Raw genomic sequence first — 25,329 nt, 5'->3', positions numbered from 1 at the left:
GCATTGTAGGTTGAAGCATAATACTTAAAAAAAAAAAGGCTGGAGTGGGCAGAAATCAGGAAAAAACAAAAATAAACAAAATTTGAAAATGTACAACCCTCCTCCTGCAGCTCATCCACTCACACACACACACACACACACACCCATGTCATTAGTGACACAAATGTGTTCTCATCTATGACAGAAAATACATAGAATCTGATATCCAAACATTTAATATCAAGTTACAGCTATGAATACTAATGTCAGTAATATTTTTTAAAATTAAGTACAACAGATTAATTGGCTGCAAAATCATTCTTTCTAAACAGAATCATATGTTTGTTAGTTTGTTTGTTAGTTTGTTAATGTACATGAAAGCTGCTTTAGTAATATCTATTAGTCAGTATTCAGCATCAAACTGGAGTAGCTGCTCTTGTGTTGCAGGAACAGACTGTTTCTGCTGGGCTGAGTCCAGCATACCTTTCACAGCCTCACTCACACCATAATACACCCTCTGATTCAGTTTCACAGTCTAATGAAATGAAGGTTGCCAGCATCGTGAGAGCAATCCAAGTTTAAAGTGGCATCAGTGTCAGAATATCACATATTCACATCTTTCAAGGAGCTTTAGTGCAGTGAACTAATTTAACACGGTGCTGAAGGATGTTTCATTGAATCGAATGACTTTCTAGCTGTACATACAGAAGTTTACATAACTTCCTTTTGCATTATGGCGTAGCTCTGACCCTGTTGTGTTTATCTGACTTCATAGAAACTCTTAAATATTCAGCAGGGACTTTGACTTACCTATCAGCCTTCCTTTACATCAGTCCAGCTAAAATCAAAGGATACTGGAAGCACACCTGTTAAAAATAAGAATCATTGTTAACACTTAGCGTCTATCATTCTATTTTTAACATGAACTTGGCCCGGGAACTGATGGAGCTTTGGATAAATGAGTTAGGTTGTGACTGTCAGCTGTTTACTTCCTGCAACATGTAGTCTATGCAAGAGATATTTGAGGAGTGAGAGGTTAGATTCTCTGATCTGATTTAATGACTCTTGGATACATCTCTGTTGAGCAGATTAGTCATTTTATATTTCTGTCATCGCCTGCTCACACACACATTTTTATGTCCCCAAATCTCTAATCATGCACATGCTCATACAGACTTTGACCTCTGAATGGTGACATAATGTTTAAGAATATGCTTCTGTTTTATTCACAAGTACATGAAGCAACTAAAAATGCTACAAGTTCTATAGATGAAGTAGAATTTATCTGGTTGGCTGACATCATGGAAAGAGCTTCTTTTCAAATGAAAACCAAGCTTCAGGATGTTGAAGTACGGGACATTCACTACATTGTGACACAGAGGAGTAAAAATAGAAACAAGACTGGATATTTAAGACATTGCCACACACATCTCAGACCACTTTATACACAGACACACACACTGATGATGACGCATGACTTTATAAATCATTGTCGTCGTTTTTCCCGAGTTCTGTTTAACCGCCTGAAAGAGGACGTTTTTCTTGGCACCACTTACGTCGACATTCGTGAGACAATCGCACCATGAACTGCCTGAGCAGAGGAGGCTGCTACCTGGTGAACTCCTTCTGTGATCTTCAGGAGGACAACCAGTTGTGCAGGGAGAGCTACGAAGCCTGCTGGCTGGGCCTGGTCCTTGAAACAAGACCTCAGTACAGGTAGCTGGTTCAAATCGTACATATTCTGTTGAGTAGGCCACGATTAGAGTCATTATTCTCTGTTGTAGTAAAGTGAAAACGCTGTAATTTGATGTGTTCAGGTAAGTCGAATTTCATAACGTCATCCGGATCAGTGATGATGGTCAAAATGATTCAAAGTTTAAACTAATAATCAGCAGTGGAGCAGCAGGTTTCTTCTTGAATTTATGAGTATATGCATTTACATTGTGGTCTGAGCAAAGTGATGACGACTCCACTTTGCTTCACTCTATGCCATTCATGTATTTGTATGCAATGTGTTCCAGGCAGACACTGTCAGAGACCGACAGCATTCGGAGAGAGAGTTATAAGCAGCAACAGGTGGCCCATTTCATGGTGGAGAGGAGCCCCAGCCAGATGCTGAGGCTGGGCCGCATTAATGAAGCCATGACGGAGCACCAGCTCCCCCTCTTCAGCACCAAGAGGGAGCTGCATCCTGCCACAGCCACCTTTGGGTGCACAGTACAGCCAGTCGCACCAGGGAAGGAAGATAAAGGAGAAGATAAAGAGAAAATGACTGCCATAACTCAGAACCTCAACAAGCCAGTCAGAGTGGACTACAGAGCCTCCAGTCTGATGTCATCTCCAAGGGAGATCTCTCATCGCGTACCGAGGAGGGAGTGAAGAAAGCAGGTGGAGGGAAATTTAAACTGCAGCTTAGAAAATAGAAAACAGCCAGGAGGGCTTTTTCTTGTCATCTACACAGGTTTTAGTTGTAGTGAAAAAGAATAATGCATCAACTTCCTCCACATCTCAACTGCTAAGAATCATCTAAAGAGACTTCAGTGTACTCAACATATCATAAACTATAAGCTAAAATGTGCAAATGTGTAATGATATACCAAATTGTAAATATAAACATATTCTGACAATGATTCTTTACAATGGTTGTATCCAAGACTCCTGAAGCTTTTATCATTGTTAGTGATTTGTATGCCTAATAAAGCTCCATTAAACACTGTCCAGAAGCCTGTTTTACCGACTACTAGATGTGTCTTGATGTATCTTCTTATATTCCTGCGGTAAAGTGTTTAGTTTTTGTACTTTGCGTAGTATGAGTCTCCACATATCCATTGCATGAAATCATTTTTCTGAATTCAAATCCAGTGGCAGCACCCCCCTGTGGTAAGACAACAGCACCCCACGTGCTGAGCTAGTTGTGTAAATCAAGCATTTCATTTTAATTTTCTGAAGAGAAAACACAGACAACACAGAAAATAAGTTCTTAAACCAAAAATGTATTGGAAGGATAGCAGTGATCAGTGTCATTATATCCTATCTTATGGCATTACATCCAGCACTTATTCACCAAGGTGAAAATAAAAACGTACCAGCACAGAGAGGCCTGATAACCAAATAAAAAAAAGCTACAGATTTTAAATATCCCTTTTAGTACAAGTGTGTTAGAGTTTGAGATCAACTGTGCGCTTTTTCCGAGCACTACTTTGTACACATGCACCTTAATTAAAGTCCTGTTTCCCTGGAGTTATGAGGTTCCCACAGACCAGTCATGAGAAACAAGAGCACTATTCTGTACAATATCATAGGATGGCAACAGTTCCAACTGTAAATGGAGATGTCATAGACTGAGGTAAAAAAAACAAAACAAGTCACAAACAAATCAGTTGTCATGATAAATATCTCCCACCATAGCCCAGCAGCAAGTACACAAGACACACCCCACAAAAAGGAAAGACTTCATTTCATGAAAAATGTAAAAATGGTGTTGATGGCATGTTTTAGATGTTGTTTTTCACTTGAATATTAAAATGATTTGATAAATTTTCTGTTGAGAAACAGTGCTTTTCCAGAAAGTGTGTTGTCACATGGGACAATGTGAACAGTTTGTGGAAACCCTGAATTCATATCTAAGAAGAGGAGATAAAAACATCCCCTTTCAAGACGTATGTTAAAGTAACATTTATTAATGGCATTCAGAGAATGCAAATTAAATTGATTCTTTTTTTCATTTACCAAGCAGCTAAATGGAAAAGAATCATCTGTTTATATTTAATTAAACATCAGCTGTGTTTGCCCTGAATTATCCACACACATTTTTAATTTTCACACACTTGAATTCAAAGCTAATGAGTCTTAACTGGGGGATTTTTGAGATCATGAATGAAATGTTTAAATATTTAACATTATCTTGTTGCAAGAAGCACTAGTGTGTATGCATAACATTCCTTTCAGGTGAAGATATTACAGAGAGTGGAAACAATACAGGCATTTTCCATTCCTGCTGCACATACTGTCAACATCCTTCAGAGTCAAACGAAAACACCAGCTTGTCTTTGTCATTGGTCACTTTCGGTCAGACTGGATTTTCCCTCCTAATATGGCTTCCTCAGCTTTTTTGTGTTTCTGGACAGTGATTTGCAGTTGCCAGTATTTGAGATACACCCACATGAGGCTTCCATTCCTCCTCTTGTCCACATTAAGCAGGTCCGCACAATGCTTATCTCTCTTAAAAATATCCTTCAGGTCAGACTCCAGATCCAGTTCTGCCCCGATGGGCTCTTTAACGACCTTAAGCAGCATGTTCTTCTCCATCTCCAGTCGCTGATCTCGTGGCTGGATGAGGGAGCAGTAGGCATTCTGACGTTCTACCAGCTGACCTTCAAGCTCCTTCAGTGTGGCTGTGGCCCGACGGTACCAGTCGTTCTCTCTCTCCAGGGCTTGATGCAGTACAGCACCTGCAGCGCCAGTCTTTACCAACCTTTGTTTCTCACCTTCCAAGGTCTCTCGCTCCTTGTGGGGGAAAAGACAATTTTTGGTTATGGATAAGAGACTTTAGCTGAGAATAGAAAAACACACAATAGTGGGAGTGGAGGGCGTCAGTCAAAGGGAGAGCAGGACAAGGTAAAGAGGTATAGGAAAACGCAGATGAGCACAGGAAAAAAAAGAGGACCTTTAGTCACTTAAATAAAGACTGTAAGAGGTGACAAACATGAAAACTTCTTTACCTTCTGCAGCTGCTTCCGTTCTTCCATAAGCTGCTGACTCTGTGAGATCATGGCCTGTTTGTAGCCTTTCACCCGCTGTCTCTCCTTCTCCAGCTCCAGCTCCAGCAGAGCTGCTGCCCTTCGCCTCTCTGTCAGTGTGTCCCGATAACGTACCTCCATCTCACTTTGTATTGTGGATACATCTTTGTCATACTGGGCTTTGACCTTCTGGATTTCTCTCTGAGATTCTCTGGTCCAGATCCAACCTGATGATCAGATACAAAAGTGAGTAGAATTGTCAGTGATACTGCCTTGATTTTCTGAAGAGCAGAGTATTTGGGGCAGTGTTGCCTTCCAACTTTGAGAGAGTGAGTTGCCATGTTTTAGGGGTGTGCTTGATCTGTAACATGTTTAGGTAGGTGGTACATGTCTAAGAAACATCCACATGAATGCTAGGAGGCAAGTTTTCCCAGCAGATCACTGCATTGCAGTGAGATGTATGTAATGTAGATGTATGAGATGATGTATGAGATGTATGTAGATGATCTGTAAGGCTCAATGAGTTAGACACAAATATAACGAAAGAAACAAAAAAAACATCAAAGATAAAGCTGAAAAATCTCAGAAAGACTCAACCTATTTTGCACGTGAGTGTAAGCTAGTTGTACATTCAATAACACAAAACCTTGTGTAACTTACGAAACGCAGCCAGTCCCAGCATGGGGACCAGCAGGGCGTAGTTCCATTGGTTGCCATCACCAGCACCCGCCCCCCTCCCTCTGGGGTCTGGTTGGATGTTCCATCTTGGGGGATCATTCAAGTTGTTCATGGAGGATGCTGTAACACACAGACACGCACAGACTAAAACAATAACAAGGGATTCCTGTAGATTTATGTTAAAAAGACTGATGGGTGGCGCACGAATCTGGCATCTGCAGTAACCACCCGGTCTGTATTGTTGAGTGACAGGGCCCAAGTATTTGCAGCCTCACTTAAAAACATCTATAAAACAAAGGCACATGATTCTAGGTTCAACTATTTGTCACTACCCATTGATTCTGTAGCTTACAAGAGTGAGACTCACAGTTAAATGATTAAAAAATAAACATGTCTTGTAATTATGTGTGGCATTAGTGAAAATGTATTGTAAATTAACACTAGACAGAAAGGTTTGTCCGTAATTATATTGGTAGCAAAACACTGCGACAGTCGTCTTCAGCAAAACCATTCTTACATGACTTGGAAGTTTGACAGCCCAGCTAACCACAAACAAGGCTAGCTAAGAGCTAACATGCTAGCTAACATTTAGCGTAGTGGCTCGTTCTCGCAAGAATATTTAATAGAAACACAGCAAGGGGAATAAAAGCTTTGCAATTCCGACAACATGTCAGTGTATGTCTCTTAAATACATGGAACCGTGTCTCACCTTGAATGAAAAGTCTAGGTCACTTATACATTTGTTCCTGCACACCCAGCTTATACAATTTTACGCTTCAGCATACCATTTGTACCGACCGAGGGTTAGTTATAAAAATCCACTTTTTTGAAAGTGTACATACGTATTACAAACAAAGCATATATGTATTTGCTCGAAGTTATTAAAAGTATTACGACGATTATTACTAATACAAATACACTACTAAATGTTTTAAATATTACCCATTAGGTGTAATATGAACTTGCCCCCCCCTTTTTTGCAGAGTGGTTTAGTCCAGTGCAACAGAATATCTGATCCTCCGCAGAGCCGCAGGAACGGTCCTGAAACTGACAACATGGCGAGTGTTCGTGCTGCGTCCCGTTTTCTCTCCAAGAAGGCACTTTTAAAGACGAAAGCAGTGAGTGGAAACTATTTGATAGCAAAACTGCCATTAACTTTATGTACTTTATTTATGTGTATTCATTGTATTTTCTTTGCGCTGAAAGGAATAATTTAGCTTTCGTAACTGGCGGATTCTCACTTGCGTAATCTGTTATGTAGCTTAGGGTGTTTCAATGTGACACCTTGAAAAAAGCTACTCTGCGAGTCCAAGGAAATGTTTTACGCAGTTATACCATCTGTTATCTTCCTTTCACCTTTTACTTTGTAAGTAATGTTTAGTAAACTGTCAACATAACTCAGGAAATCCACCATCAAACTCACTTGCCCTTGTGGAACATTGTGGCAACCAGCGGCTGCATGTTAGCTGGGAAATGTGGAAGGAAACGCTACAGATGAATTTAAAGGCAATTTTAAACCAAAGTAGTTGTTTAGTGATGCCATAGGTAATTAAAATCAAAGACAAAGCCAAAGGTCGGTGCAAAAATTCCAGTGAATAATGGCAATGGATATTGATGGTTTATGATTTGGGATTCTTACGGATGTGCGATTATTAATATTAGAATTTGTAAAAACAACAACAAAAAAAAAACAAAAACAAAAAAGGAGTCAATCCCTGCAGGGAAATTCTTTTGCAGAAGCTGGTTAAAATTTTGCAACTTGTAGAAGAAAATTATACATGAAATACAGCACAATACAAGCAATATGAGAAAACACGGGGTGTCTGAAATCTCGCGGTAACAGAGTGGATGACGTTTGACGTGGTTGTGGGGTTAGAGCATGGAGGGAGGTGTAAACAATCACCAAGATGGCATCTGAAAACTCCTTGGTTATGTAATCTCAACACAGACACACTACTAATAGTTCAATGATCTGATGCTGCAGAAACGTTCATTCAGCACTTATGTTGATTCCTTTTCTACCAGGTCCCTGCCACTGCAGTTCAGGGCTCCAGGAACTTTCACTTTTCCATCTATGGCAAGGGGAAAGATGCCAAATTGTCAGACGACGTGAGTAACATTTATGCTTGTTTTATTCAGATCAGCATTTAACAGGGTTATTAGTATGGATGAATATTATGACATAGTGCTCTACAGAGGTAGCCATGTGAGTATGTACACATTCTTGGCCTATTCCTTTCATTTATTTATTTATTTTTTTTATTTACACTATGCTTGTTGATTTGGCAATATTGTTGACACCATATTCATGAATATAAATATAGATCAAGAAAGAATATTGAATCAAATTAATTATGTATAATCACAAAACTCCCTGAGAATAGTGAAAGTTCAGTTTTAACTTTTTGCAGACTGCTCTTTTTATAGAGTTTAACAGTACCCTCTTGTCTTCATGGTTTTCAGATCTCCACTCAGTATCCAGTTGTGGATCATGAGTTTGATGCTGTGGTGGTAGGAGCTGGAGGAGCAGGACTCAGGGCAGCTTTTGGACTGTCAGAGGCTGGCTTCAACACTGCCTGTGTCACCAAACTATTCCCAACCAGGTCTCATACTGTTGCTGCACAGGTGAAACATACTTCTTATGTTCATTGATGATATAAATTAATCCATTTTAAATTCTTTTGCAATCATTATGTTTGAAATTAAGTCATTTTTTTAAACTGTTTAATATGACTCTGGGTAATAGGGTGGGATCAATGCAGCTCTGGGGAACATGGAGGAAGATGACTGGAGGTGGCATTTCTACGACACAGTGAAGGGATCTGATTGGCTCGGAGACCAGGACGCTATCCACTACATGACAGAGCAGGCTCCTGCAGCCGTAGTGGAGGTAAGAACTGTTACACAGACACATGTACAACATGATTGTGCTAGCTGGCAAATACTAGGCTTTGACCAATAAAGATGCAAATCAAGAGCGTGTAAGGCATTCATTTAATGCTATACAATATACCATTATGAAACAGGATAAGAACTCAAAACCTAAAACACTTTAAAATATGTAAAGGTTAAATTTGGGTAACTCTCGTAATATGGTAGATAGAGTTTGTTTTAGTTTTTTTTAATTAATAAATGTATTTTATTTTTTAGTCATGCCACTGAAATGGCCTGTTCCACCCAGGATTATCTTACACACAGTGATATCAGACGGGCAACTGACACTGCTCTTTTTTTTTTCCTAGCTGGAGAACTTTGGTATGCCATTTAGCCGCACTGAGGATGGGAAGATCTACCAGAGGGCCTTTGGAGGTCAGAGTCTTAAGTATGGAAAAGGTGGCCAGGCTCACCGCTGCTGCTGTGTAGCAGACAGGACAGGACACTCGCTTCTGCACACACTTTATGGACGGGTGAGCACATTTTCCAGCCTTCTTTCTCTGACTTAGTCCGTGCATTGAGAAACTTGTTTTGCAGTGGAGCACCATGTAACCACATCTGTCTGCTTTTGTGACTCCTGTTCAGTCGCTTCGCTATGACACCAGTTACTTTGTGGAGTACTTTGCCCTGGACCTGCTGATGGAAAATGGAGAGTGCAAAGGAGTGATTGCCCTCTGTATGGAGGATGGCTCTATTCACCGCTTCAGAGCCCAGAATACTGTCATCGCTACTGGGTACGAGCACATTCAGTCATCATTCAGTCTTGTCCACTACAGTAATGTGACAGTTAGTATGAGACACATGTTTCTTGGAGTGTTCATGTTGTGTCATCAGAAGTGTGTGAAAGTTTAGAAATTACTTCTGGCTTTCCTTCCAGGGGTTATGGAAGGGCCTATTTCAGCTGCACATCTGCTCACACAAGCACAGGAGACGGAAATGCAATGGTGACCAGAGCTGGCCTGCCCTGCCAGGATTTGGAGTTTGTACAGTTCCATCCCACTGGTGAGGAAAGAAGACTGTTAACTTATTAAACCATAGCCATAAAATAGTTCTGTGACTGAAGCATTAAAGCAGTGTAGAGCTTTGTTTCGAAAGACAGCTGCTTGGAGGGTCTACAGCAACGAAATAAATACATGAAAGACATGTCTAGATTTCTTGTAGTAATTTGAACTAGTATAAGTAATTTGTCAATGACAGTTCAAAGTCCATTATTTTATTGCCTAGCCATAAAGATGCGATAAGATGCTTTAGAAATAGTGCAAACTGTGTTTCATTGTCAGCCTGCTCTTGTTTAGCTGTATGTTTAATGCCTTTCTGTGTCCCTTATTGATTTTAAATTTTACTACAGATACACGAAGAGATTCTGAGAAATACTGGTAGATGCTTTCTAGCTTTAGTCTACTGCTTAGATAAATTGCTGGACAAGTGTCTGGAATTAGTAATGAAAATTGATTGTTTGAAAACTATTAATAGTTTTTTTGTCCCATTTATTGTATGAGACAATCTTTTTTGTCATACATTCGAAAGACATTTAAGTTAATGAGCAAGTTTACCATGCATGTGTGGTAACCCTCTACTTCTGTATGGTGACTACAGCAAATCTGCAGTTACAGATTGGTAAAATCGGTTGGATCCATCACTCTTTTCGGAATCAGTTGTTTACATTGAGCCCCAATGATAGATGTCACTCTCATAAAGCCACATATTTGTGTTTATTTCTGTTCCTGCTGGACATTTGACACCAGACTCTTCAGTTGTGTGTGAAGCAGCACAGTTACGTGACCTGTAGGAATTCCTTTAAGTCTGAGCCACAGTTTAGTATTTGGTTACAAGTGCCTGTTTACATAAGAAAAGAGTTGAACTGTAGTGTGACTGCAGCGTGCCATCAGATTATCAAATCGATAGCAAGCTGACTCTTTAGTGTGAGCACTGAAAATAAGGGCTCAAAACCATAAAAAAGTGTTTTGGTGTATTGTAGAACATATTGAACTGTAACAACATCGACCTATCAAGGTTGGTGGTATTGTTTACAATGTGTCAGAATTTCATGACTATTCTGTTTGGAAGAACTTAATTACTAATACTTGTATTATTTTTCTACACTAGATGTGAGCACCCTTATAAAGATAAAACTAACACTCTTCTGGATTTCTGGAGTAAAATTACTTTGTAATTACCAAGCTAAATATACTTACCAGTTCCTGGTCCATAAAACACAGAATCATAAATGACTTTGGCACAGTGTTGTGCCATGGCAATTATGACAGTAAAAGCTTGTTTCCTTGATGGAAATGCCATTAAATTCAACGTAGAGTTCCTGTGATTTAATTTCAAAGATTGCTTATTTTTAGTTGTTTAAAATATATTTACTGTTCTATTTCATTCATCAACACTTGGTTCCAATAGTCTGTTTGATATCTCTTTTAAATAAATATGGCCACCAGAGGAATAATATAGTACCCTACATAAAACTGAGCAGTGGTGTGACTCAAAAAAAAATAAGGATTAGCTCAAAGTTAGGTATCTGAGACACAAGCATTAACATGTATTTGGCAAAATACTAAACCATGTCTCTTACTTTCAGTTAAATGTGAGTAGGAAAGACATCCCTCTTAATATGTGAATCCTTACAGGGATCTACGGAGCTGGTTGCCTGATCACAGAGGGTTGCCGTGGTGAGGGAGGCATCCTGATCAACAGTGAAGGAGAGCGCTTCATGGAGCGCTACGCACCCAACGCCAAAGACCTGGCCTCCAGAGACGTGGTGTCCCGCTCCATGACCATCGAGATTAGGGAGGGCAGGTACGGAAAAAGCCTGTGCTTGTGTGATGTGAACTGTATGTCGGGGAAACAAAGGTTTTCAAGAGTTGTTGTTGCTTATTATTTTTTGTCTTTACTCCATTCAGGGGTGTTGGCCCAGAGAAGGACCACGTTTACCTGCAGCTTCACCACCTGCCTCCTCAGCAGCTGGCCACAAGGCTTCCCGGTATCTCAGAAACAGCCATGATTTTCGCTGGAGTCGACGTCACCAAAGAGCCCATCCCCGTGCTCCCCACCGTTCATTACAACATGGGCGGAGTACCAACAAACTTCAAGGGACAGGTACAGAATTTGTGCTCTTTCTCATCCACTGCTCAGTGTGCCACTGTGAGCATCTTACAACACTTTTATTCTGTTCCCCTCAGGTGATCACTCACACCAACGGTGAGGACAAGGTGGTGCCTGGACTGTATGCCTGCGGCGAGGCTGGATGTGCCAGCGTCCACGGTGCTAACAGGCTGGGTGCCAACTCACTGCTGGACCTGGTGGTCTTTGGCAGAGCCTGCGCCCTCACAATTGCTTCGGAACACAAACCTGGTGAGGAATTATTGTTATTAGAAAGAAGAATTTTTAGTTTAGATCTTTTGTTTTGAAATGTCACTAGATTGTTACTGATGCAACACATTTATCAGTTAGTACAGGTAACTAACACATTGATCTGTCAGGAGAGTCATGAAATGCTATGTGATATTTTTCTTCCACAAAAATCATTATTTCTTTTTTTGTTTTAATTTTAAATACCACTATTTTCTCAACATTATTATGCTCAACTGGTCGGATTATAAGACTGCACAATTATAGCCAAAATAATGATCCAAGTTATTTTAATAAATATTGAGATTGCATCATTTCCATCTTGTGCTACATACCTGCTAATGTACAAACCTTTCCATCCAAAGAAGACTTAAAATAAGATCCAACTTCACCTGAATTCAGTGAAAAGTATAAATACAATTGTACCCCAAGGCTTTCTGAATATCTATCTATTGATAGACACTACAAAATTTACTGATGCTCCTTTAACACTTCACAAACTGACCGTAGTAGATTCTAATTAGACAGTTGTGTACAGAGAAGCCTCTTGTCTCCCCACTAAGTTACTACAGCACATGCATCCGGTGTATGACCAAAAATGAAGTTACAAAGTGAAGTAAGGTGTTATAATGTAAGTATTTACCACATTGCTTCACTGCTGACACTGTTAATGTTGTTTTACTTAGGAGAGAAACTGTCCCCACTGAAGCCCAATGCAGGGGAGGAGTCTGTGGCCAACCTGGATAAGCTGAGGTTTGCCAATGGAAGTCTGAGAACCTCTGAGATCAGGCTCAACATGCAGAAGGTACACACACAAACATTAACTCCTACATGTGCAGATTATACCTGTTTTCAGATTCATTAATTGGAAATGTGTCAGACCAAAATGTCACACATTGCAACATGAAGTATTTAGTCACTGTACATTATATGTTATGCAATAATGAACTGTATTCTTTTTAAACCTTTGTTCAAAGACATTCTGAGTTCATAAACAGACCCAAACTGATATGTCTTTCTCTGCGTCTGCATTCAGACCATGCAGGCTCATGCAGCAGTGTTCCGTACCGGCTCTGTTCTGAAGGAGGGATGCGATAAGATGGACGCCATTTACCAGACCATGGATGATCTTAAGACCTTTGACAGAGGTACTGCACTGCTTTTCTGGCCTTTACTGTGTCCAGTGGGGTTTTTTTTTTTGTTGTTCAAACAGCTTTCCTATTTCAACAGTGCAATATGTTTATTCTACCATTAATGTTGTTATCATGTTCATTCCTAACTATATATACTTCCCTATTGGCTCCTTTGTAAATATATTTATATATTTTATTTGTCTTATTTTATACTTGTATTGTGCACCAATGGAGTTATCTTTTAATTTCGTTGTACTTTGTGTATGATGACAAAAAAAACAACAACATTCTATTCTATTCTACAGCGCTCTTAGTCTTTGATGTAGAATATAAGGTTTCTTTTTTCCTCCACTTCTCTTCTAGGCATTGTGTGGAACACAGACTTAGTGGAAACACTGGAGCTGCAGAATCTGATGCTGAACGCCGTCCAGACCATCCACTCCGCTGAACAAAGGAAGGAGAGCAGGGGAGCCCATGCCAGAGAGGACTTTAAGGTTGGTTTTACTATGTGGTATATATGTACCTGTATTTCTTTATCCATTTCCAGCTTGGATCAGTCTCCCACTGTTTACTTCTTAGCATTCATTTTTTTGTCTGTGCAAAATCACTAATTATAATTCCATTGCCTTCATACAACCAGTCTTCCTTCTGACAGAACTTCTTTTAACTATGTTCCAGGATCGTGTCGATGAGTACGACTACTCTAAGCCCCTGGCGGGTCAGGAGAAGAAGCCCTACGACCAGCACTGGAGGAAACACACTCTGTCTTACGTTGACCCCAAGACTGGAAAGGTACAGTCCTCCTCACTGTTTGTTGTAGAGCCTCATCCTGGATTTTAAACTGTTCTACTAGCTATTATCAACTTTAAGACCACTCGTGATGTCTGATGCACTTTTGCTTTTGACCAATCACAGGTGACCTTGGAGTACCGACCTGTTATCGACACCTCTCTGGATGAGCAGGACTGCGCCCATGTCCCTCCTGCAATCCGCTCCTACTAAGAAGTTCTCCTCTCACCCTACCCCTCTCCTCTAAAATCCACCCTACTCAAATACTGAGTTCATTTAACTGCTATTTAAGAAAATGCATTTTCTGTCCAAGGGATGACTTTTTAGGACAAATTCTGCTTTTTTTGTTGCACATTTGTATCCATTTTAGAGTTGTTAAATACAATACTGTCTGGTCAACTCCGGCCCCTTTGTGTCACATTCCTGCTCCTTTCCTTCATGCGTGTTTTGTTTCGATTTAATCTGTTTGCAGTTGATGGATTTCAGCCAGATTGTGACCTCTCACACTTTGTGAGCTGGTTTTGTGTACATATATATATATCATACGAATCTCAAGACAAAGGCAGCTGAGAAATTTTCAGCCTCCAGGTGTCGAACAAATAAGGAAGATTTAACATGTGTTGCACCACTTTCGCCTGGCTTTTTGCGATGACATCATACTCTCATTTCCTCGTCTTGGGTTGTAGCGAATGCTTCTTTGCTTCTCTCCTTTTTGGCCAAGTGAAGAGATGATGGAAATGATTGTAATTTGAGACGCACATGTCGCAGAGCCACAAGGGGAGGTTTTAAGTATGTAAATATTGCATAAATGTACAATAAATATGGGGAGTTAAGCTGTATGTACTAGTTAAAGCATGAGTTTGTCTCTACTCACTCACTGTGGCCTTCGGTTTGCATAGTATTTACTTCTTGTTACACTTCAGGTGTGTGGTCTGCGCTCTCGTTCAAAAGATAATCAGCTGATTGAGCTTAAACTATCTGTAATATCGCACTATATATGTTAACCAAATTACCCAGATTGAAGCTTGCACCTCTTCGGCCACATTATGATATCTTAGGTGTTGCCGCAAAGGCTTCTTTATACATTTTGGTGTTGATGTTGCTGTCTTTGAACACTAAAGAGTCAGTGAAGTGCTAAGTGTTGTTCCATTCATTATTCTGAGTACCGTCATCGTTCTTAACTCTAAACGCTCCATGAGCAGTAGTTTTAGAGGTAGTCCCCATTAAATACAGCCGTGTTTGTGGTGTAGAATTGAACAGGCAACTGCCACCTGTGAAAATTTGTCACATTTACTGCCACTCCATAAATGACTTTTAAGGTGACGGCTGGCCACAATAATACTAACATAATAATTCAGATGCCATGCCTCTTGTAATAAATCAATGAAAGGGTGACTTAATTTATTTGCCTGTTTGGGAGAAAAGGGTAATTTTCTTCTTATTTTGCCATTTGTACTTGTTTTCATATGTTCAATAAAGTGTAGCCAGTGCATAGAAACAAAGGCTCTTGGATTGTCTTTATGTAATGAGAAGGGGGTGGACAAAATGTACACTTATATACTCACTTATAGCTTAAGAGTTCTCCACATATGAAGTATAACATTTTTGAAAATTCTTCTGATCAGTTTTTTTAATGACTCAGCTTTTTGTCCTGTAGGGGGCAACAGAAGCACGTCGTTGAACTAGTTGCTCTTTCAGGAACAGCATAGACGAACAGTTGCTGTATGTGTCCTCTGTGGGGCTCATTTGTAATGTCTGTCTTACCTCAGCTGTTTACGTCATTCTGGTAAGGGCTGGTGAAATGGCGAGAGGTGCTGTTCTTCTGTAACAATCTGCTGCAGCTCCTGCACGTCAGGGGGGGAATTTTGCAGCCGACGTCAATAATTGCTGAACAAACACTGAGGTAACCTGATCCTATTACACATCCGTGCCAGCTGTAAAAGTCATACACGGAAAGGTCACGAGTAAGGGGGATGGAGTTAGCTGGCACTCCCTCTATTAGCACAAATGAAAGGATTGTTGGGGTGGGGCGGGGGAACGTAGTTTACATTTACACCCTGTATTGAACCAGCTGTTGGCCACTAACTGCATTTGAATGGTTTCTGAATCATGAAAAATGTTCATCCTAACTGTGTGTTAGGTGCTCACTTGATAAGAGTCAAGCAAATATTATTATGAGCTGGCACATGTAATGGAAGCTACATTGTAGATGTGGGGGGAAAAATGCATCTAAAGAACAAAATAAATAAAGAACATTGTGGTTAATTATTAAATAGACATCTCAGTAAGAAGCCACAGATTCCCATCACATTTATTTATTATTCATTTATTATTTAAGAGATGTAACCCATTATGATTTTCAACAGTTGCAGTTATGAGTTTTTTTTTTTTACACAGTTTTGTTAATGTAATGTTTTAATTTTCTAGGTCTGTGGGTTTACTGCACTGTGCTTCTTACAATGTCACTCGTGTCTCAAAACACAAGGAACCACAAGGCTGAAGACGGCTGCAGTTGTAATAAAGCTACAGCTACTTAACTAAAGTCAATGCCCATTTTTTTTCGAAGTTGATGCTTTATGGTTTCAACCGATAAGTTTCAGTTGCACTCTGTCCTCTTGGCAAAGCAGTTTACATCATCAGAAGCAGGCTGTTTGTCATGTTTATACTGCCTGTCCTGGGGGTTTGAGGGTTAAAAAGCAGATGCGGCCTGGTATTAATGGTTTCCAGAGCAGCTGATTCAAGCCTGCAGAGAATTTTTATTTACAAACGGCGGCATTTTCCCTAAAACAATCACGTCTATGTTGCACAGCATGAAATCAGAGCTAGTAATTTTTAGTACTTGTTCCTAAATGGGCTTTAAAATATATGTAGTGCAATGAAAACCACAGGAAATTATTTACACACAACCTAAATAGAAAACACTGGAAGAGTTTGAAAAAAAGCTACCTGAAGAACACGTCTGATCATATTTGAAGAACTCTAACTTCCAAATGATCCCATTTCGAATCCTTTTTGTTTTGTGGCCTTTTTATTACATAATTAAGTGGAGAGGAAGACAGGAAAGTAGGAGAATCAAATCAAATCAAATCAAATCAAATTTTATTTATACAACATTTTTCATACAGTACAGCAACACAAAGTGGTTTACAGCATTTAAAAACAACATAGCATTTAAAAACATTACATCATTTAAAAACATTACATCATTTAAGAATATTATAAAAGAAAACCCGTCCCTCCCACCCTCCATGCATACACATACACATATGGCACATGTAGTCACATACACACATTCACCACTAGACTAAAGGAAGCATGGCATGGCACTGAGGGATTGTGGGAAACAAGAAGAGTGGCAGAAGGACCTGCAGCAAATTCTAACCCATAACTGCTGCATTGGGGACTATAGCCCCTGTTTATGGGTCGCCCGCGCAACCTGCTGAGCTGCCGGGGCATCCATTTATATTCTATTTTAGGCTCCATGGGGTAAAAAGTTCCCCTGAATAGAGAAAGCCATGTCTGTATGTACAAGTTAGCAACTGTATTGCATTAACAGACAAGCCATTTTAAAGACAAAATTAGACACCAACTAAAACTCATTTCTGGCCACGAACAACAGGTTTCATAATGGGATGATGACAAAACCTCTGACTACAAGAATAAATAAAATAGCAGATTTATCTGAAGCAATGTTTCACCGGAAACATGTCTGTTAATAAACAGCAGAAAATAAATTCTATCAGGATTATTTAACAACAGACAGCTATCGGGAGTCTGTGTGTTATGGTCATAAACTTGACTTATCTGTGGTGACCATAGTGGTGGATAATAAAATAGGAAAGCAGGCAGAGAATGAGAAGTACAGCAACAGGAATTAGCAGGACAAACAAAGTTAAGATTAGAATGGAATCAAATAAATAGTGATTAAACTGGTGTTTTCCCTCTAAATCCTTAGAGGACATCTTGTGTGAGATATCCTCTTACAATGTGTATGTAGAAGAAGCATTGACGTATCAATTTCCAAATTACATAGCAGTTTTTGCTACGGGGAAATCCCAGAGGACAGAACAATTAAAACAGAGAGTACAATAGAGAGGCATGTGTGACACTATAAAAGAACAAGAGGGATGGTAAGGCGAGAAGGGAGTAAAATATGGAAGAAAAATTGAAAAGCAATGGGAATAAGACGAGCAAGTAGAAAGGAGGAAGTGTAGGTGGAGCTGAGAGAGCAGAGACAAAGCATTTACAATAATAGCCTTTGGAATACTTACAGAAACTCATAATGACTCCCAAACCATCGGCTGTTTCTCCAGACCCACTTTCTAAAGTTGCAGTCCTACTTACATCTTGAAGCTATTACTGACATCCTGAAGTTCTGTCCTCTGGCCCATCTGATGAAAGGCAGTTGTCATGCAGTCTTTTCCCGATGGCCACTGGCCAGTGACCTCCAGTTCAGGTCACAGACTTTAAACCTCCAGGAAAAGGCTGGATGACAACTGTAAATGGTGTGGTGATGATTGAAGAGACAGTGGAAGACTCAGAGATGGAGGGTTCGGAACCCAAGCTGCAGCTCTCAAGAGGATGCTCAGGTCAGAGTGTCAGAAAAACTGGTTGACAAAAAACATCTGTCACCTGGTAAAAAAAACACTTAAGTGATAAACCTCAGTTATAAACACACCCTATAAAACAACAACAACAACCAGATCAGTAAAGATTGATAATAGAACATTACTGAACTTCTGTACTGGAGCAGGCATCATCCCTCAGCTATTTGTCTTTTGAGATGTTGATTTAAGCTTTGTGGTAGTTTTCTGCAGTGGAAATCACTACAAAGAAGACATGGCGTCACTTACAAAATAAATTAAATGAAAAAGTGCACAGAAATGTTGTTGTTGCAGTGAACAAGTCAAACATTTTTTGTACAAGGTGATGTATTTCCAGTTTTATACAATAAAATAATGATAATTACAATAATAATATTTAACAATACCCTAGGGGTGCTCTAGGGGTGCCCGAGAGGGGGAGATAAAGAGTACCCTGAATGGGCTGATACATTGGTAACAAACCAAGCTAATGAGTAACTTACTACCAGTGTAAGGTCTGCAAGAGAAGAAGATCTAACAATCTATGAGAACAAGTTAAGCTACTTGAAGAAGGAACAAGTGGTGCAATACATAGTACCAGTCCCTGATACAAAACATCTGAGCACCAAGAACTACAGCCCAAAGTAGCCTTGTTGCCAACAAATATTCAGTATGGCAACAATTTGACAAAGATGTGGATGTGGCCGTTGAGGCAACAGCAAGAATGGTAGGTATAAGCAAGTGGAGGGCCTGGACCAAGTGGGAAGATACAGCCAGCTAACAGATCACCAGGGCAGAACTCTGGAGGGCAGAACCACACCAATTCAAGTTCTTGTTCTAGCCATGTATGATTCTCTTCCTTTCCAATTTGCTGAGCTGGGGCCTGGTGGATTCACCAACTCTGCTAGAAAAGGGAATTGTTGGAAGATATACTCAGCCGACGTCTGAAGGGCTTGGGGGAGTAATATCGTTGACACTGTGGACAAGTCCGACAGGCAGAAGCAGACAACATCTGAACCCTCAACACCAGTGTATATAGATGGAGATGGCAAGAGATTGGCAGCTCCTGGTCAACTTAAGGAAACAAACAAAGAAACAATAGCTGCCACACAGACCAGAAATGGTCCTGATGTACATGGCAAAAAAACCAAGAAGTTTTGCCATAGGTAACGGTCTCCTTGGCAGGAACAGATGAATGAGGCACAAGAAAGGAAGAGACCCAGGTATGTAGCTCTGGTACCTGAATGCCTAATGAACCTGCTGTGAGCAACCTGTAGAGAGCTGTAAGGGGCTTCCAATGCTAGTCTCTACACTGGGATCTGGGACACTTGGAGGTTTATGGGCTACAAAGAAGAAGAGCCATTTAGAGTATCTTGGAAGCTGCTAAAAAGGCTTTCTATTGGTCTTAGTTGAAGAAATATGACACACAGCATAATGCGCCTCCTGGTCACAAGTCACAGCTTGATCATTCCCAGCTAGATCACCAGAGTGAGGACCTGATCACTCCAGATTCATCACTAAAGAAGTGACCAGGTTGCAGCACAAAGTGTATCAAAGAACTGACATGTGCCATAATGTGAGAAAAGGATTGAAGCAGTTACAATGTCTGCACTTCACTGGCTTCTGGCTGGTATGAAAGGCTATTGTACAGCTACACATCTCCATCCAGACAAAAGTATTTCTAAAAGACCACACATCATCAGACATGCATGTACTTGGAACTTCTCAGAAAATTTGGTGGTGACCTTTCTAACAGACCTGCAGTCAGATCTTGCGGTCTACTGTATGCCATCTCTCATGTCGAATGTACCATTCTGTGAAAGCAACTCATGCTAATCCCATTACACTAATTTAATTACTCTAATTTCATTTCATCATTCCAGCTCTCCAGATTAATAAGGCATGTCGGATCTTTTGTCACTCCATGTAAGGCCAAGTGGAATAGGCTGTGCAGGAAGTGAGGTCAACAGATCAAACAAACAAGGTAAAGAAAAGGTAGAAGCAAGTTAGAGAGAGCTGAGACGGGATTGTGGTGCAGAAACATGATACGAAAATATTACATGTTGTGTTGCTTGATTACAGAAAATACATGTAGCATCTGGTTTACTTCTTGATACCATGATATTATACTACTACTGTAACACTAACAGCTTTTCAGCAGCAACATAAATGTTCTTATATTCAGCAACAAACCCTGTAAGGGTCTGGTCATAATATGATTTAAAAAAATCTTCATAAACCAGACAACAGAAGTGGTTTTTCTGTCAGTACACTTTATTTCTCAAGATATTCAGTGTACGGTATGAACTTGCTTCTTGAGTTTTGGTGAACAGAAGAACATCAGGACAACGCATGACAAACTACACCCAGGCCAGTGATACTAACACAATGCAGGACTCAAAGCAAGTTGAGCCAGAGCCACTGATTGAGCAACTGGCTGTTTCTGCCATAATGGCCCCACTGTTTATACTGATTTCGTGAGAAGCTGTGTGCACTTATTTAGCTGGAATAAACAAAATTACTTTGGCGCACTTGAAAAATGACGAACAGAAGAGGACTGTAGCCGTATATAGCATGCACTTTCCGGTCAGAACCACTTTGATGACAAACAGATTTATGCTGCTTTTCTTTTCTACTACTTGAGCTCTGAACATGAGCTTTACAAAACTAAAAGTGAAATGTTTGATTTGATTTTGAAAATGTGATTTGGTGTTTTGTATTTTTTCAAGAAAGTCAGATGTTAGTGCACATTTTTCCAGCAATTCTGTTGAGAAGGCACAATTTCACCTTTTTGAAAAATTACACAAAACTCGGATCACAATGAAATCTGACATACTTTTTCAACCTTCAAACCTGCTTTTTGACTGTGAATTATGAAACTCTCTTTGCATAACATTTGATGTCTGCATGTATGGTAGCGCCACACTGGGCTAAGGCTGAAATTTAAAGGCATCAAATTTGGAAAACGTTTCTCATGTCAATAACATATTGACTATGGAGACGCACTATGCAGACAGTAAAACCTTTACAAAGACAAGGGTGAGGATGAGGCCCCCGATACCGAGCCCCAGAGCCACGTGGTTCAATGTCCTTGCCATCCTGCTGCTCCGCTCCGCCGTTACCTGGTCGCCGACATGGTTTGCCTCCCGGGCCTGAAGGTGAAAAAAAACAAAAATATAAAATAATAATAATAATAATAATAATAATTCAAAGTGCTTCTCTGCTCCAGAATATGTTTTGGTCATTGTTACTTCACTTTAACATTTTATTTAAATACTATTAGCATACAGACATTCATCAATTGAGCTCAAGATGGACACAGTTGTGCACTCCAAGATTTCAATGTGAAAAAAGTAATTAAATATCAATTAATAGAATACAAGAAACAAACGGAATTACATAGAAAGATAAAGTAAAATTAATATAAGCTTAACATAATGCTGGTAAATAAAATTTAAACGTAATGAATAGCCAATAATACTATAAAAGGTTTTTCATGCAGCTCAAGTCTTTGTTATTACACAAATATGTAATAATAATGTTTTTCGTGTTGTAGGCATAATTGTGAAAGAATAAGATCTATGTCCTTCCAATAAGCAGACGAAGAGAGGCAGACACAAACCACAACAAGTTTGGAAGAAAATCCTGGTCCACCAGAAACCTCAGAGCAATCTTTAGTGTACTAAATGAAAAAAATTAGTAAGTACAATATTGTCTCTCTTTTAACTCTGTTTTTGGTTTCCACCAAGTCTTGAGGGATGCAGCTGACTCTTTGTTGGCTAGAAAGTGCATGAAGCAGCAGCACCAGCTGGTCACTGACCACGTCTGTCTGCTCTTTCCTAATGGGAGGGTGACATGCAGTTGTCTTGGGAGCTTTTTGGGTGAAACATTCGTGCATCAAATGGTTGACAATGAACCAAAACAGTTAAATTGTGGACCAGGAACCAAAAACACTGAGCTATAAGATGCTCTCTGCTGGTCTGTCAGTTTGAGTGACACCTTTCACAAAGATGAAGTCATGGACTGTTGATGCAAAGATAGAGTGCTGTGAAAAAGTGTTTGTCCCCTTCTCGAAATCAATTTTTATAAAAAAATATTTCCTCCACTTAAATGTTTAAGATCATCAAACAAATTTAAACATTAGACAAAGAAAACCAAAGTAAACACAAAATGCAGGTTTGGTTTTTTAAATAAGAATTTGAGAAGGGGGCGAATACTTTTTTCTCAGCACTGTATATATGACTGATACTTAAAGTAGAATGTCTCTGGTTGCTGTAAAGATTTCTGGGGAAAACACACAGTGTTGAAAGAACAAACTCCATTCTGGGTTTCATAGTTTACACAGACACTCCCACTAAAATGTTGATTTGTCTCAGTGGGATTGTTGGCACATAAAAAATAAACACCTTACATAAGAGGAAAACTGTACGCTTGGCTCAGTGGAAGAGCATGACTGAGTTACTTCAGCCTATACAGTCTATGTGTTTAAGTTTGTAAAGTCACCTTTATAACAGCGCAGTGTTGTTGAATGGAGATTTCTAAAAACACACATGTAAGACAGTCATCTTTCACAGACATAATCATGGCAGTACATCACTGTAAATCAGTAGGAATGCCTTTATCATATGTAGTGGAGTCAAAGGTGCAGAAAGAGTTTATCTTCCTGAAACCAAACTACCAAATTGGCCACTTTGATATGCACAGTTCCGGCATTTGCAAACCCTGAATAGGAACTGAAAGTAAAAAATACTGTACTCTGGTTAGACTGTAATGTGTGAGACTTACAAAGCAATTTTTTCTTTCAGGATGCAACATGTCAAGACATATCTTTCTTTTTTTTCATATTACAAACAAAGCGGGTGGATTCAGTTTAAATCCCGTCTTTGTTGACACTTTTCAAAAAGCTCTGCAGTGTGAAGTTTTCAGATGAGCTCAAGCATGTATGACAGTTAAAGTGCACCATAGTATTGAGAAGATTATCCATAAAGGGACATACAGAGATGGTTTGATTAAAAAAAGAAATGAAAAAGATGGATACTAAACTGGGAATATCATAAACCATTATCCTGTTTAATCTGAGTGTGAACGAAAAGAGCTGCCACATTTTGAGAGAACCGTCTTACAGCACCTTTGGTAGAGAAAATGCAGCTCAAAGTGCTTTCCTCATCAAATAAAACTCCAACTCACACCTCTATTACGTCTCTTTGTGTATCTAAATAAGTCTGAGTGTGTGCGAATGACCGGATGTGTGTTTGTGTGTTTTGCAGATGTTGTGAGAGGCCATGTTTGCGGCTGTTCAGCAGGTCATGATTACCAGCAGCTGTCTGGCTTGCATGTCCAAAAAAACTGTCTTCATGGCTGTGCATAATTAACACACAGTCATCTCACAATCAAACACTGCTTCTTACATCTAAAGACGTTTTAACCTTTTTTGGACCGTTTTAGTTTCAGATAGACATGAAATGTGGGAAAAGCGAGCCGGGGACCGACATGCAGCAATGATCTGGCCGGCTGGGTCTTGAATCGGGGACTCGGCTGCTGAGGGCATATTTAAACATGTGATATGTGCCCTGACCACTCATGATTTGGTTCGCCCCTTAGGTTTAAAGGCATTTCAAGTATTTCAAGGTTTACTTTTTGTTTTTATTTTAATGTAATTTCGACTAGCAGATGTTGTATGTTTTTTTTTTTAAAGCAAAATATTGAGACAGTAAGTCTAAGTGTTTTAGTTATCATAAATAACTCCTTATCCTTAATATTTTAAAGATGCCACTGTCCCCCCTTGACCCTAGTGTAATTTTGTTTTTAAGATGAAGACTTTAAAGAATTATAAAAAAAATTGTTGTCATTACACCAAGACCAACCTCTTTAGAGTCACTAATCCCCGACGGCTGTCCTCAAATGTAGGTCTTTACTCTCTTTTGATTCTCCTCAGTCTTGTATCAGTGACGTGGCTCTACAATGGATGGTTTGTTTCTTACTTCTCAAATAGATCCTTCTCAGTAGAAATTGGTGGGGTATCTTTTCCAAGAGTCCCACTCACCTGCGGAGTTCCACAGGGATCCTGTCTGTGTCCTTTATCATTTTTACTTGCACCCATTGTTCCACTTAAGTAGGTAGTAATGACACCCTCATTATTCATTAATAATATTAATTCAGAATTTGTCAATTTCAGTAACTTCAAAACAGCAATTATCATAATCATCCTTCTGGCTCCAGACACAATACCGAGCATTTTATGTCTGGTTTGGGACCATTAGCCACAAATGTTTAACAAGAGGCCTGGAATCGCAGAGTTTTAGATTCAAGTCTTTCTTTTAATACTCAAGTGACAGAAGTTGTATTGAGGCATTCATCACCCTTAGACTTGATTACTGTAATGTACTTTACTCCGGTATCAGGAAAACTTTCTTAGGCTTCAATAATAGCCTCTTCTTAATTAGTTTTATTGTGGTTAGTTTATTTTGTTCTTGTATATTTTACTCGGTTCTTTTCATATTATACAATTTTATGTTGGTCTGCTTGGGTTCTAATAATCTTTTGCATTGTGGTCATTTTATTTATTGTTTTGTATATTCGGTGTTTTGTCTGCATGGTTTCATCTGATGTAGTTTAATATGTTAAATAATAAAAAAAAAGGTTGCTATATAAATAAAGTATTATTTTTATTATCATGTTTTAGGCAATTTTACTTGTATTTAGTTTAGGGCATATTTACTGAGGTTTTAGCTGCATATAAGAAAACTTAAATGTCTAATCTATCACCAACTTTGGCCACTTGTTAAATGTTTAAGAAATGGCTCGACAGTTTGGGAAACATGGATATTATTTTACTTAGATGAATAGATCAACACATGATATCTAATTCCACAGCCAGAAGAGGATTAGCTTTGCGTAGCACTAAGACTTGAAACTAGGGAACCATCAAACCACAACCTGATATTGCAGTATTTAGGTTTTTCCACAGATGAAACAAGCACAACAGCTTTCAGTAGCTCGTAGGAAGGATTTTGTCACCTTTGGACAAAGCCAGGGTAGCTGCTTACTTCATGCTTCTGTAGTGTTGACCTTTTAAACTCAGAACAATGACTGACATTTTTTCTTTTTTCCTCCTTCCCCTTTCCTTTCTTTATGAATCAT

General features: G+C 39.4%; 3 protein-coding genes and 1 long non-coding RNA gene across 5 annotated transcripts in view; 2 read left to right on the top strand and 2 right to left on the bottom strand.

Annotated features, from left to right (window-relative positions):
* Window positions 1-113: 113 nt before the first annotated feature.
* Window positions 114-20,730, top strand: LOC103360958 (uncharacterized). The gene is made up of 2 exons (XR_520382.1): window positions 114-147; window positions 16,886-20,730. It is a non-coding gene; the product is annotated as an uncharacterized LOC103360958 (long non-coding RNA).
* Window positions 2,953-5,516, bottom strand: LOC103360956 (coiled-coil domain-containing protein 127). The gene is made up of 3 exons (XM_008286903.1): window positions 5,379-5,516; window positions 4,701-4,945; window positions 2,953-4,485 (listed from the first exon to the last, which is right to left on the bottom strand). The coding sequence occupies exons 1-3, from the start codon at window positions 5,506-5,508 to the stop codon at window positions 4,039-4,041; spliced, it is 822 nt and encodes a 273-aa protein (XP_008285125.1). The 5' UTR covers window positions 5,509-5,516; the 3' UTR covers window positions 2,953-4,038.
* Window positions 6,427-15,104, top strand: sdha (succinate dehydrogenase complex, subunit A, flavoprotein (Fp)). Its single transcript, XM_008286904.1, has 15 exons — window positions 6,427-6,514; window positions 7,422-7,505; window positions 7,860-8,021; window positions 8,143-8,286; window positions 8,639-8,803; window positions 8,916-9,064; window positions 9,208-9,332; window positions 10,964-11,132; window positions 11,237-11,432; window positions 11,516-11,687; window positions 12,371-12,489; window positions 12,721-12,832; window positions 13,181-13,311; window positions 13,496-13,609; window positions 13,733-15,104. The coding sequence occupies exons 1-15, from the start codon at window positions 6,452-6,454 to the stop codon at window positions 13,817-13,819; spliced, it is 1,992 nt and encodes a 663-aa protein (XP_008285126.1). The 5' UTR covers window positions 6,427-6,451; the 3' UTR covers window positions 13,820-15,104.
* The window catches only part of LOC103360959 (proline-rich transmembrane protein 1-like), a 68,664-nt gene continuing 63,780 nt past the window's right edge, over window positions 20,446-25,329 (bottom strand). For both annotated transcript variants that reach the window (XM_008286907.1, XM_008286905.1), the window contains exon 3: window positions 20,446-21,341. In XM_008286907.1, coding sequence (XP_008285129.1) covers window positions 21,195-21,341 — 147 coding nt within the window. In that variant the 3' untranslated portion in view covers window positions 20,446-21,194. The remainder of the gene's footprint in view (window positions 21,342-25,329) is intronic.

Source organism: Stegastes partitus, unplaced genomic scaffold, assembly GCF_000690725.1.
Source record: "Stegastes partitus isolate 25-593 unplaced genomic scaffold, Stegastes_partitus-1.0.2 Scaffold475, whole genome shotgun sequence".
NCBI lineage: Eukaryota > Metazoa > Chordata > Actinopteri > Pomacentridae > Stegastes > Stegastes partitus.
This window is presented reverse-complemented; position numbering and strand designations above follow the sequence as displayed.